Source organism: Micropterus salmoides, unplaced genomic scaffold, assembly GCF_014851395.1.
Source record: "Micropterus salmoides isolate LMB-PRFRI ecotype aquatic unplaced genomic scaffold, ASM1485139v1 Ms_hic_scaffold_1293, whole genome shotgun sequence".
Classification (NCBI taxonomy): domain Eukaryota; kingdom Metazoa; phylum Chordata; class Actinopteri; order Centrarchiformes; family Centrarchidae; genus Micropterus; species Micropterus salmoides.
This window is the reverse complement of record NW_024040367.1, coordinates 1-15,060: the sequence shown is the minus strand read 5'-3', so window position 1 is coordinate 15,060 and position 15,060 is coordinate 1. Positions and strand designations below refer to the sequence as shown.

The following is a 15,060-nucleotide window of genomic DNA, read 5'->3' as shown; positions in this document are numbered from 1 at the left end:
GTCACAGGTGTTAGTCTGCTTGTTCAGAGCTGAGGATTACTTTATGGCAAGTGTGTGAGACTCACTGAAGACTTCCAGGTGAGCAGTGATGGAGATGTTGGAGTGTTTGACAGAGCAGGTGTACTCTCCGCTGTCATCATGACCAGCATTGGACAGCTCGAGCGTCCCGTTGGTCAGCAGGGAGACACGAGGGTCCGACAGCAGAGGAATCCTGTTCTCACCCTCCCTACAAAGAACATACACACACACACACACACACAGATATTGATCCTTACGTACATTAATCAGAGGTGTCCCTCCTGAGTCTTTCAAGGTTTATTACAACATTAGGCGCCCAGAAACGAATACTATAGCAACAGTAAATTCCCGTAACTCCATCAATGGAAGTGTGTTTCCCGGCTCATCAGTGAATGGACGGTAGATGGAAAAAGATCAATAAATGACCAGAGAGAGAGAGAGAGAGAGAGAGAAAGAAACTATTTCAGTTTGCACATTGTGAGCATAATGTTTAAAGCCTGCAAAACAACCTCTCACTGGGGAAAAGCAGACTTTGCATAATACATAATACAGTGTTCTATTAATATGAAAGAGTTGACAGCAAAAAGAAAACTGTTCCAAAATCATAATTTAACATGATATTTCTTCATTTATCTTTTCTATTATGTGTTCTCTGTTATGGTCTAAATGTTAAATTGCTGTCTCTGCCAGGTATGTACATGTTTTAGCTTAAAAACAGTCAATTTTAAAGAAATACCAGAATCAGCCTTTAAAGAACAACATGTGTAATATATGTGCCCTCAGATTCCCAGAAATGTGACCTCAGTGACCTCAGTGGGAGCTACGGCCCTGTACATACAGTGGTGATATGAGCTTTCAGGAAATTGCAAACCAACTGAAATTTGTCAATTAAGTTACACAAGTTTAGCTTTTTTTTTTTTCATAAGAACAATAAACACGGAACCCTGAAGGGGCTGATTGAAGTTGACTGATGTGGCTGCTCCCGGAGTGCTTTTTGTTAATGCAACCACCTGAGGGCGCTGCTCCATTGAGAGAAAATACCTTAGGCTGTATTACATAAACATAGACTTTAAGATAGAGACTCCATTCCAAGGTTTAGGGATTTTAAAGAATTTTAAATATGATCTGATACTTTAGAGATCTCGTTTTACAACTTAAAAGATAAGAAGAACGTCAGAAAGTTTTGAGGGACGGACAAACACCAGATATGCTGACACGTCACCCAGTGCGACAGTGAGGCTCATTGATGTGTTTTTAATAGTTTTTGGACAACAATGGAGCTCTGTGGCTCAGAGGAAGAAGAGAGATCAGACTGTGATACACACAGAACCTGCTAGTAGATACATGGGATTAGTTAGTGTCCATTAATAAGCCAGTCATTTGACTGTAACAGCAGCAGCAGTCACTTGAGGTTGGATAACCACAGAATGGGCCTTTTCTACAGGCCCAGCAGAGGTGTAAATAATCACATCGATGGCTGCATTGTCTGTTCAGGTGTCCCAGAAGATCATGACAGTCTGACTGAGAGCAGCTAAATTCAACCAACATTCATTTTATTATTTCCACCGGAGTTTTTCCTTCTGTAAAATGTCTTTGGGGAAAAGAAAGTCTCAGATCAGTTATCCAGGTCATAGTTATCAAAGCAAGGTTAAAATCAAGGTCAACTGGTCTTGGTAAACGTAGTATGCATTTAAAACCTTACTTTGTTAAATGTATGTAACAGCAAAATTTACGTATAGTATGAAAAGTAAAAGTATTCATTGTGCAGTAAATGTTCCTGTAAGAGTTTCACTATTACATTGGATGTTTCTGGATTAACATTGCTGCTGCATTAATGTCTTTGTTGCATTGTTTTTGCTGTAGATGTTTAAGGTTGAGCTCATATTAACTCCTTTATATACTTCTGGGTAGTTTAATCTACAGCAGTGCATTATATTCTATATTTCAACCTCGTGACGATGCATTTTTCAGCTGATCCACACCAGTACTGTAGTACTAGTATTCACTGGTAACTGTAGGACAAATGTAGTGGAGTTGCATAAAATGAAAATACTCAAGTAAATACAAGTACCTCAACATTGTACTTGAGCACTGCATTAGTACAGCACTTGAGTAATATACTTAGATTACACCACTGCTGATACTCATTATATGTAGTTACATTGCTGCACTCAGACCAAATGGGTTCACCAGCACATACAGATGCAGATTTCAGAGTTTTAGATGGAGGTCTTTAAGCTTCAGATAAATACCTGAAAAGTTTTCAGTCTCTTCGGTCGCGTCTGAACCTTTACTTCCCGTCTTTGTATTGTCCTTGGTTGATTGTTTGCACCTGTCCTAATGTTTGGACTTCTTACCTGTTTTGGACCATAGCCGGCCTTCACTCTCCGTAGGCTTGTTCCCAGTAAGTTTTAATGTATTATAGGCGCTCTTAGACCAACCCGTTCTCAATCCCTGATTCGTCACATGTGGACGCAAGGTCAAGACCCATAAAGTGTCAGTTTGCAATGCCCAGGGGATCCCTTTAGCGTCATAGTTCAACGCAGTGGGGGAAGTCCTGTAGCGTAAAAAGGTAGGTATATGATGTTTAACAGAAAAGAGTAAGGAGGTGGTTAAGGTGTTAAAAGGGGCCTTGACCAGCATCAATATGTGACGAGTTGGGAGTGAGAATATGTTGCTCAGACACTACCTTTGAGTTTGAATAATGTGTGTGTGTGTGTATGTGTCTCACCATGTGACATGTGGTCGTGGCGAGCCGAAGGATTCACAGTGCAGCTTGATGTCTTTGCCCTCAGTGACTCTGTACACCACTCCATCAGAGGACAGGATCTGAGGAGGAAGCTCTGAGAGACACAGAGGACAGAAATAAACACAGTTACTAATCCATCCCATGTTATGAGAACAAGCAGCTCTCTTCTAACAGGCTGAGGGGAAAGTGACGTTGCAGCGTACCAACGACATGGAGGTAGGTGTTGAGGAGGATGGAGCCGTGTTTGTTGGTGGCCTCACACTGATACACAGCGGTGTCAGCGTACTCGACGTCCTTCAGTATCAACACACCACCCGATACACTCCGACGGGGATCGTCGTCCACCTCTACACAGCGGGGGAGGAGAAGAGCGGTGAGAAAGAAGACGGAGCAGGCGAAGAGGTTAAAAATAGAGCATTACTGTGAGTTTGTCAAACAGAAACTCTTTGCAGGCTGCATACAAAGAACTGTTTGACCAAGAAGCTGTCGTCCAACGGACGAAGCAGCAGCTGTTTCAGGCTCCTCGTCTCTCTGTTCCTCTGTTTCCTGTCTCATTTCAGCAGCTGTGGTTCTCAGTTTTTAAATTTTGTTCCAACTCCTGTTTGTGTTTTTAGCATAGGTGTAATTCTAATGTAGCCAAAGTGTTTTTGTTCATTCTCTTTCTTTCTTTCATTTCCTTCCTTTGTTCCTGTCTATTACTCTTCTTTACTATCTTACTTTCTTTCTTTCTACCACCCTTCATCTCTTTTTCCTTTTTTCCTCCTTATTATCTTTCCTTCCTTCCTCTCTTTCTCCCTTGCTTCCTTTTCCCTTCTTTCTTTCCATTCTTCCTTCTTTCCTTTCTCTGTCTCGTTCTTTCTTTTTATTTCTGTCTTCCTTGTCTTCTCTTCTCCCTTCCTTCCTTCTTACCATCCATTTCTTCCTTTCTTCCTCCTCCCTCTTTTTCTCCCTCTCTTCCTGCCTTCTCTTCCTTGCTTCTTTGATTTCCTTTCACCCAACCATCCTCTCTTCGTTCCTTTCTTCCTTCTTTCTTCCTCCCTTTCTTTCCTCCTTCCTTCCTGTAGGTTCTTTCAGTCAGTCAGATGAGGATCTTGGTGAGTCCATCTCAACAAAAGTACCCTGTCTAATTCATCTAAGCAAAAGAGGCTCTCTGTTGTAGTGGACAGAGTGGAGCCAGGAAATGATCGTTGAAATCTCTCTGGTCATCAAGCTTTGTGTGATATAAAGTCAGACTTTAAGTGAACCATAAGAAAAGTTGATCATGAAAAGTGCTGATCACTGGACTTAATTTGGCATCAGAGTCAGAAAGGGCAGAGAACTTTACCACAGAACAGTTTAAGTCATTTGCAGGTAGAGGTAGAGCAGGAAAATACATTTTGTCTCAAAGGCTGTTTGTTCTGTTTGTTTGGCATTTTTCACATGTACATTTTAAGCTATAGTTTTAAACAGTACTTCAGTATAAGCTCATCAAGTACTTGACTGTTTTCTTCAGGAATAGAAGTAAAAATAACACAAGCAGACTGGACAACAAATAAACACATAAAAAAAGAAAGCCGTACCTGCGACTGGCTCCCCATTGATGCTCCAGGTGATGTTGGGCTTCGGGATCCCTTCAGCCTGACAGTCCAGTCGCACAGTTTCCCCGGGAGAGTACAGCAGGTTCTGAGGCTGCTTCAGCCAGTAGGGAGCCGCTACAAACACACAACAAACCACTCTAATTTACTGCTGCTGCTACAGACCTGTTGATGTAACAGTTCAATTATAAAATCCCCTTATCATTTAAAAGAAAACTGAGGCAAAGACATGAACTTAAACCAATCATCCGCATTACATCTTTTACTGATGCAGTACAGAACAACACAGCGTGAGGAAAAATACCTATGAAACAATTAAACAAGAACAGAGACGGATAAAGAAGGTGAAAATAATAGCACAAAATTAAAGATACACATTTGTAATAGCACAACAAAATCTCTAAATTACAGAACAACTCACTGCTGATGTTGGAAAGTTAACGGTGAGTTTGAGCCAATGTGTGAAGGTTTTTTAACATTATTTAATCATTTTTGGGGGGAGCTGTCAGCGTACATACATGTGGGAGCCTTTAACATCAGAGAAATAACCCTGATGATGTCATCGGGGTCATCTCAGAAAGGAGGGGCTACACATTTATAACAAAACGCCTGTATTGTGGACTTGGGGCATTGCGTTTAATAGACATGGCAATTTACCAAGCACTGAGGGTCTAATAAAAAAAGCTATTATGTTGCATTATGGGAAATGTAGGTTCCAAAGGCGCTTCACCTACTTTTAGTTCAGCCAGACAACTCACGGGAAATGTCTATTACAGCAGAACATACAGTTTGGTGCTTAGGCTCCAACGTCTTTTCTCTCCGCAGATATGTTTACATGGAGATATTAGGATACAGATGAGGACAAATATTAAAACCAAGATACCAAAAAAAAATTCAAGATATCTATCCCACAACTAAAAAAAAAATGCAACACTTCATTTAAAGTACCGCTTTAAAGTTGTCTGTGAAAATATTTCCCTTTGATGCTTCCTGAGGGACTTTTAGTCTGTCAAACATTTACTGGCTTTAATTTAACATGTTCAAAGTGAAGGTTAGTAAACAACCTCAGAAAGAAAAGCATCATCTTTCTGCTCTCTGCCACCAAGCACTCAAGTCTCAGAACTAACATGGCAGTGACTTTTCAACATACAGCAGCAGTCATGTACTGTTTGCTGTTGTGTGTCCAGCAGCCCACCTTCCACAGTGACAGTGAAGGAGCGTGTGGCGGACCCGTGGCTGTTCAGGGCTGTACACTCGTACTCTCCGTCATCTTCCAGGGCGATGCTTTCGAAGTGAAGCATGCGGTTGTGGCTCTCCAGTCTGCCACTTGTTTCACCCAGCGCACTGTCCTTCTTTTTCCATTCTACCTTTGGAGTGGGTCTGCAGACACAGAGATAAGAATGAAAAGAGGAACGGGAAAGGAGAGCAGAAAGAGAACGATGACAGAGTCGATCGTGGAGGGAAGGGCGATGGTGGGAGATGAATTGATTGAGAGAGATATGGAGGAAATTAGAGTTGAATGAACACAGATGATCATGTTAATGATGTAATATCCTATTTCACCATTTATTGCCATGGAGACTGAACTCTCCGGGGAAGGAGGATAATTAGAGCGAACACAAAATAGCAATGAACCAGAGGCGAGATAAAATTATTTAATTAAAAGGATTAGTATCAAACTTGTGTGTGCGTGTACGTGTGTGCGTGTGTGGGGAACCAGGATTGGTTGCTTACCTGGTGCCAGATACAAACATTAAAGATATGAAATAGCTAATTAAACATCAAACTGCTATCACCACACTCAGTAATGAACATTCAAGCTGAAGATATGAGCACATTTCTGAAATTACTTAACATGAATAACGACTGATTACAGGTCACAGGTAGCATGTAGTGTTCACTTGCTGTTTCTTAGACTTTAATTGATGCTTGGGTGCCACACCTACTGTATTTCACTATTTTGAACTTTCACATACTCACGCATATGCTTTAATTTTATATATCCTACCTTAACACACTCTAACCAGTAGATGCATTCAAATCTGCATCTGAAATCTACATCTAATGTTGTTAAAGCAGTAAAGCCATTAAAGCAGTCTACAGTTAATGTGGGTGATTCTTTCTTTATCTATTTTCTGCAGCTTCTTCATACTGCATGAAACACTTCCCCTTTAGTTCTTTAAATTCCTGCAGCCATCTGAAGGCAGCAGGATACATGTTGATAAATCTGCAGGCTCTGACATGAGAAGTCAGAGTCATTAAGCACGACCGTCAAACAGTGTCTACTTTCATTAAACTACATGCAAATGATACAGGCATAACTCGGTGTTTAAATAGAGACGCTGGATTACCAGAGCAAATGTGGCATTTCATTTTTTTAAATTTATAATTACAGTGCAAATGCTGTTGTGTTGGATCAAGTACGATATGATTCGACCATTTATGAAATAACACTGGATTAACAGCTTTCCTCATCAAGCATTATTTTTATTACTATATTTATTTCTATCATTGCTGTTCTAAATGTTAACCTGTTTAAGCCCCACCTCCATGGCTGCAGATTTACAGTTCTGTGTTTTCACATTGTGCTGTGCCATAAAGACAACAACATGAGGCCATTACCTTATGTGCTGAGCTGTTGGTGTCATGCTTCACCGTGATTGGCTCAGCTTTGTCAGAGGATGAGATGATGTGATTGGCTGAGCGTGTATTTGTTTTTCACCACACCATCTGCACTGTATTCACCTTCACCCAGACCTTTTCTGCACTTTGCGCTTGCGGCACATACATGAACCAAAACAGCAGGTGGAGATGCCCACACAGTCTGTGCGCCCGAGAGCTGCTGCTCTGCACTTGTTGCCGTGCTCATGTGATTAAAATAGTGCTCTATGTCTGTTTTCCAAAATATCAAGCAAGTGTATTATAGTTAATAAAATAATGAAACTAGGTGTGAAAAAATAAATACAAACGAGGCTTGTGAAAATGTATTGTGTGTTTTCAAATCTAACTAAAATAAACTAAAATTTAGACTAAGTATCTTTAGCTTTTGTCTTTGTCAATTAATTTAATAGGCCCTACATAAGCCTAGTATTTCAGGTGGATATGAAATCTATCTTCAAATTTCTTAGCTGTTCCTGACGAAAGCGGCCCAAAGACTAAAACTTATTTATCCTGCTAAAAAATAAACTAAAACTAAGCATTTAAAAAAAACAAAAAACATACAAACTAGTAAAGTCACTTTAAAAATTAATTAAAACTTAACTGATGCTGTGACATATTTCTATTGTTACATTATTGAAAATGAGTGTTATTTCCCGTCACTATGACCTCAACAGGTCACATGTTAAGCTGGATATGAAATGAAGGTGGAGGAGTTAAGATAGGAAGACACAGTGTGTCAGACAGCGCACACACTTTTACACACACAAACACACACTGAGATCCTTACAGGCCCTTGGGGATGCATTCCAGGGTGAGGCTTTGTCCCCTGAGGGCCAGCACAGAGGTGTGGATGTCAGTGGGACGGAAGAAGTGGGGTTTTCTACCACGAACGACATCATTACCTGGAGTGAGAGAGAGTGGGTGAGAGAAAGAGAGAGAGAGCATATGAAATCAATACACTCTAAACAAATGAAATCATTGTGATAGTGCACATGATCTTTTCCCCCCTTGCTACAGAATCTTGTAAAATAGTGAATTTTCTTATGGATTTTAGATCAAATGGAAGGATTAATGGTTTGTTGATTGCAGTACACAGAGAGGTGTTTCTGTTATTTAGCCTAATCTCACTCACAACTTACACTGCACTGTAATTTCTACTGTCCTGTTTTATCCTATTTTATTTTCTATTTCATCTTTTTTAAATTTGTATTTTAATGTCTTTTTTTATTTCCCTATAATGCTTTTATGTTTTACGTAAAGCACTTTGATTTGCCTCGTTGCTGATATACAAATAAACTTGCCTTGTCTTCCTATTAAACCAGCACCTGAGTATGACCTCATTAGGCAGAACTGGGGAATTGTGTGATGATGTCATCAGGGTTATCTCGACTTACAGTTCTTAACAGAAAACCTACGTTTCACAGTGGAGGTGGTTTTTTTTTACAGAAGTGGGCTTTTAGTAAGGGTTGGTGGTTAGGGGTTGCATTATGGGAAATGCAAGTATGAAAGTGTGTGTATTTGTGTGCACTCACTGGGCGTGACAATGAGTCTGACCGCAGTCTCAGGGAGAATAGTCCTGGCTGCTGTGTACTGGGCATGGCAGATGTAGTCGTCTCTGCTGTCAGTCACTAGAAGATTAGAAAAGTACAAGTTCCCATCCAGGCCGACCATCACTCTGTCACTCTGCTTGATGTGCACCATCCCTGAGGTGAACGAGACACAACCAGGAAAGTTAAGGTACAACTGTAGGCGGGAGGGGGGAAAGAAATTGTAAAAGTTGTTGCAACTGGAAGACTCTGTCATGTAATATATAGTGACTGTGAGCATTGTGGTGCAAAAACACTCTTAGTATCCTAAATGTGCACCAGTGAAACAAAAGCTTTGCTTATGTTTGTGTTTATGGCATCAAGTTGGAGGAACTTAGTGCACTGCTGTATTGACTTTCTCATTCAAGTTAAACAAAACTGACAACTCGAAAGGCACTACTTCATTAGACAGGTAGAGAGAGAGAGAGAAAGAGAGAAGGTAGGACAAGAAAAGGAAAATATAAAGAGCCCAGAAAAATCAGCTGACAGTACTGCATTCATTAGTTTGAGTGGAAATGCTCTGCAATGCAGCGTAGCGATGCAAATCCCTCCAACACGGCCCTCAGCTGGAATGACAGATGCGGAGTAACTCCCACAAAGCTGCTCAGATTTTAGAGACTTACAGAGACAGACAAGCAGTAAAACAGGAAGACTGGACAGCCAATATACACAAAGTGTCCGCCTGTCTGTCACACGGAATGGCAGCTAATACACTGGACAGAAAACATGAAGCCAAAATGAAAAACAGACTCACTCTTGTCCATCCAGTGGATGAGTGGAGGAGTCGAGCTTTCTGGAGGGTTGCAGGACAGGATGATGCTGTCTCCCTCTGAAGCTCTTTTATGTATTTTTTGTTGTTTTAGAAGAACTGGTTGAGCTGAAACACAAAGAAACAGATTATTAGTTAAGAACTTTATATACTTCAACATACATCATCAACATGTTTCTGATGAGATGTTATACTGTCCCACTCTTCCTGTTGATTCAGTAAAGAAAGACAGAAAAGTCTGGATTACATTCTGCTCTTTAAATAACAGTGCTATCTATTATCTCTCTGTCACATTTGCAGTATTTTCTTTTGTTCAGGAGCTAAATAATGCAACAAGATGCTGCAGCAAGCTTGCAGTCAGTCAGTGTTCCTGTCCTCACAGTTTTTTGTTTCAATTTTAGCAGAGGTTGTTACCATTAAACTGACTTTACCAACAATGGCAAGATTTCTCATAATCAAAAGGGGAATGAAATGAGAGATGCATAGAAAACACAGCTTATTTTACATCGTTATGTGACTGTTCACCCTTTGTTATTTCACATCCTGATGGTTATTGTGCTTTAAAGCAGATTTGTTGATATGGAAAACTAGCATACAGTTTCATATTTACAAATCCAGCAGACTCTCTTTTAGATCTGATTTGGTCTCTACCAGCTCCTGAGAGAAATATCTGGCTCTTTATCTTCTAAATGCTTCACTATGTTCACCAACTTTCTGTCTGCTGTTTTCATAGCAAACATTTGGTTTATTAGAGATTTTTTGCTGTAAGCAGCTGCCTGCTCCGGCTGGATAACTAAAATATAATTTTCCATCGGTAATATAAAGATCAGTTCAGCTGTAAAGTAATCTGTCTAAATATATTATGCGTTCACAAGTGGGAAGCCAGTGAGGGATCTTCTGCACTACAAACCTCTGGAAAAATACATTTTTAGTACACGGTGATTGTAAATGTTTCCAGCAACAGCAATGGCAGTTCGCAAAATAGCACATAACCACATCACAAAATTTCCTGCTTGTGCATACATTTCAAACAATTTAGCAATAAACAAACTATGATTGAAATTGCTTTTTATGCTTTCTGTCCTAATGGTAGTATAACAAAAAATTTATGCTGATACTATTTAAAATACTGTACTATAAATACAACAAAACTATAATCACATTTAGTTTCCTTCCTAATACTTTATGATGAATAAAAAGTTTTGTGTCCAAAAAATAGGTTGTATGTCAATGCCTCCCAAAACGACACAGATGAGTATTTCCTGTACCAGTCCAGCAACAGGTGACCGGACCGTAACTACATTATATGAGTCATGTTAACCTCCCACGGTTAATGTTGAAATGGTTGCAGTTTGGTTAGGTTTAGGAAAACATTGTGGTTTGGGTTAAAGTAAGTATACTGCATAAGTCAGGTGACACAAATCTCATGACTTAAGTCACTTAAATCACGTGACTTCACTCACGGGACGAAAGTCAGTAATGCTCTTTAACTTAAAACTCATTTAGGCCTACTCGGCTTCACATGAGACTCAAACGCCTTCTCCTGTGTGAAAGCCCTGGCTCTGACCCATCTCGGCATTTATAATACATCACCTGACTTCGCCTTAGCTCTGTCAAAAAGCCACTAGTGGTCACAGGCCCATTAAAAGTAAATATGCAGTAAATTAACATCTTTCAACAAACAACCTATATTGTTTTACTGGGGAGGACAGGCTGTTTTAGGACAATATTGTGATTAACAAAATAGATGTCAAAAACATGGAGATGGAGAGATGAAGCTATTTTCAGCCCTGAATCCTGAGTAGTGCAAACAGCTTCCTTCCCATTTTGTCTACAGCCCCAACAACCTCCACCATTAAAGAGGTAGCCAGTATAATGCCTGAGAGGTTAAATCCAGGGCAAAGGAAGTCTGGTAAAGAGTCTGTTTTTTTTCTGTGAGCGCACAGTGAAACTAAAGGAGACTCAGATGGGCATATCAACATTTTTTAACGAAGTATTCCCGCTGGACGTTATGCCGCTGTAAATGCAGTCGATACGTCCCATCTTTTTTTTTTTTATGCTCAGGTTAGGTGACACAATAATTTCCCAGCACCATCTCCTGCTCAATAACCTCATGCACCCTCCCGGCCGAGTGACGTCACTGCTCTGTCTCCAGGAAATGGTTGCCACAGTAACAAGAGATGAGAGAGCAGAACAGGTGGCCCGAGTCAACCTCACTGAGTCATTCAAATGTGTGTGTGTTTGTGTGTGGAGGATAGATAGACAGAGAGGGATTTGTGCCTTACTGTACATCATACATCACATTTCATTCATGTAACTGTGAACTGTCTATGAATCAGCACGAGTGAAGATCACTTTAGATATACAGTACTCTGTGTGTTTGTGTGTATACAGTATGTGTGTGTGTGTGTGTGTGCGAGAGACTCACGCTCCACTATGACCTGTATGGTTTGTGTCATGGCGGTCCCCAGGATGTTGGAGGCGTAGCAGCGGTAGTAGCCTTCATACGTTTCGAGGGGCTCATCGTCTTCGGCTCGCAACGTCCCGGATTCTTTACGCTCCACCCCGAACGGCTCCCCGTCCTTCACCCAGCGGAAACTACAGAGAAAAAGGGGACGATACCTTAGTTTTCATGGCAAAAAAAACAAAGCAATACATGTGTAGACTTGGTGACGTGTGGCACTGAAAAAGGAAGCACTTAATATTCTATTTTTCTTAGCGTCAACAAACTCCATGAAAAAGACCACAACCGACAATGTGTTAGTCTGTCTCTCAGTACTTTCTGACTTCCTGTCTATGGCTCTCAGATCCAAGCTCATTGGTTCCTGCAGAAGACCTAAATATTAACAACAACTCACAAATATATTGTTTTGTAAAACAAATTGGAGGAAATGAGACTGTGGGCCTCCCCTCAGAAAAAGCTTGGTATAAGCTGCCCCTCCCTTAGTTTACTTATATGATCATATAGACAGACATAATCAAGCCAGGACAACCTATTATTGATGTTGACCACGCAGACAACACCAAATACATAATGAAGGTCTGTCTTATAGCATTTATCAAAATCTGGGAATGTGGGAAAAACTGTAAAATACCCCAAAAGTACGATATCTATTTAACCAAATCACTCACATTTAGGCTATTGTACATCTCCTTTTGATAATTAATGTAAGATTTTTTCACACGAAACAGTTTGGAGACCCCTAAACTAATAAGCTTAAATTTGGGAAAGAGAAAAGCAGGGCATGAGGTGAGAGGATAGAGGAGAAGAGAGTGAGCAGGGAGGAGTGGGAGAGAAGGAGGGAGGGAGGGGAAATACAAAGGAAAAATGGAGAGATGATTTGGTTATTGCTGTGATTTTATTAGAAGAACATTTATCGCCATGCCAACAGAAAGACCGGAGGGAGGAAGTGGACAAACAGTTTTTTCCATTATATTTATCAACTCTGTTTTATATATATTATACACCCAGAAACGCACACACACACACACACACAACACACACACACACACGGTAAATGACACACAGGTCTAGCTGCTGTACGTACATGGGTCTCGGGTTACCAGTGGCCTCACAGGGCAGATTGATGTCCTCTCGAGAAAAGGCTGTGGAGGATATCGGCATCTCCGTCAGCACCGGAGGCTCTGACACTGAACACAACACACACACACACACACACACACACACACACACACACACACACACACAGTAATGAAATACTTGTTGGATGTACAGATATATGTGCAGTAATTAATACAGAGTTCAGGCAAGCAAATACAGGAGTACATCTCATCCATGATCTACAGGGGTGATGTGCCACCACAGCCCTGTCAGGTGAGCTCAAGTACTCCTTCATCAGCACCACCTGTCATGTTCCAAATATTAAACACTATTAGTTTGCATTTATATTAATACTATTGGAGTGACAGAAGCATAGTGTTACAACCATTTATCAAACACTTTTAGTGAACTAATTAAACTGTTTATGCATTATTGTTGAATTTATTTCAACCATTCAATGATATATTTAGCTAAACCGTTTATCCTTATCATCCAGGTCACCTGTTTATTCATTATTTTTAGCTAATGCTTAAAAATTTTAACCTTCAAACCTTTTTGGAACTTCTTAACCATTTAAATTTTCACCTTTTAATTTTAGAAAGTATTATGACAATTTGTCCGTTACGCTTAGCTCACTGTTTAGTTTCAGTAACTTTTGTGCATCCATTATTTTTAACTAGCTAGTTAAGAATTAACTGAGACTAGGCTACCTGAAGTAACCAGCTGTAAGTCTGAGCTTGATTTGTCATGACTAGTTTTCTCCATCTCTTGAACTTTGCTGGGTTTATTAGACGGTTGTAAGGGAGGCTAAAAAATGCATAGCAAATGTTTAATTTCATAATAACAAGTTGTTCAAAGTGTATAAAAACTGTTGCAGCTAGCTTGCAGTCTGCAGCTTGTTAAAGCAATAACTCAACACTGTGGGAAAGTTATCATTTTCTGATTCACTTCTTGCCAAGATTTAGATGAGAAGATGATACCACTCTCACGTCTGCCTGCCTTCCATTCAATTGAAGCCAGGGGCCAGCAGTTTAGCTTGACCACATGACCTCCTGAAAAAGCAGAACTTTTTGTTTTAACTTATCGATTCGTGTACAGATTAAACAATAATTAAGACTTGTTACGTTATGAGCTTTAGAGATCCTGGTAGGAGTTAAGGAGCTAAATGATTCCCCCGTTCCCAGTCTTTATGCTAAGCTAAGCTAACTGGTCTAGCCCTAGCTTCATATTTAGTATACAGATATTAGAAAGGTATTAATCTTCTCATCTAATTCTCTGCAAGAAAGCACATACGTATATTTCCCAAAATGTCAAATTCTTCCTTAATTTGTGGGTTAAATGAATATTCAAACCCATCATGAAATTTTAAATGGAAAAACAAAAAAATGCACGAGATCAGCACTTAAATAAGATCCTTTTTAATTTTGGAGAAGTAGGCATTTTGGAGAAATGTCATTATTTCATTTTGACATCAGTGACTTATTTTTAACTTGGATGGTCTACCTGTCTGTGTGGGCAGAGACAACCTCTGCCGTGAGTGTCTAAACTTTGAGACGCTGCAGCTATTTTCTGCAAAAGTTTCCCATCTGACACATAAAATCAAGAAATGTGTTGGTGTACCGGTCTTCACTGTCTGCTCTGTGTGACTTCAGGGCAGCAGGGGCGGATGATGGAGGACAAACAGTCAGCGATAACAGCAGAAACAATAGGACAAAGTGACACGAGCGGTCGAGAGCCATCGCACACTTCTTCATTGTCACAACAAGGAAAGTCACTTACTGTTTTGCCCTTTATCTGTTTGTCCGCACGAAAGCAAGGAAAAGAAAGCAGAAAGGAAATTTTAGACAAAGGCAAATGTTTTAAATGCTGTAGACGCACACACAGATATGAGTTAAAGATGCTGATGTTGATGAGGATTTTAAACAGAGATTGATCAGAGCTGGAGCATATTTAGTCACGACTTGATTATAAACAACGCTGACATTATAATGACTCGGTTTCCTGTCTCAGACATGCTGGCGTCCCTGATCAATTTACTCTTTCCAGTCTGTGTCTCCTTCCTACCCTTCCCTCCCTCTATCTTTCTCCTCTTTACTCTGTCTTCACCTTCCTTGTTCCCTCTCTTCAGCGCTCCCAGTCTT

General features: G+C 40.2%; 1 protein-coding gene across 1 annotated transcript in view; it reads right to left on the bottom strand.

Annotated features, from left to right (window-relative positions):
• LOC119900172 (neural cell adhesion molecule L1.1-like) overlaps positions 1 to 13,002 on the bottom strand; it is a 31,271-nt gene extending 18,269 nt beyond the window's left edge. Inside the window, 10 exon segments of the mRNA XM_038714933.1 lie at positions 66 to 226; positions 2,750 to 2,861; positions 2,971 to 3,114; positions 4,327 to 4,458; positions 5,537 to 5,721; positions 7,790 to 7,904; positions 8,535 to 8,705; positions 9,343 to 9,465; positions 11,786 to 11,955; positions 12,906 to 13,002. Of these exon segments, the coding sequence (XP_038570861.1) occupies positions 66 to 226; positions 2,750 to 2,861; positions 2,971 to 3,114; positions 4,327 to 4,458; positions 5,537 to 5,721; positions 7,790 to 7,904; positions 8,535 to 8,705; positions 9,343 to 9,465; positions 11,786 to 11,955; positions 12,906 to 12,982 (1,390 nt within the window). The 5' untranslated portion in view covers positions 12,983 to 13,002.
• Positions 13,003 to 15,060: the final 2,058 nt, after the last annotated feature.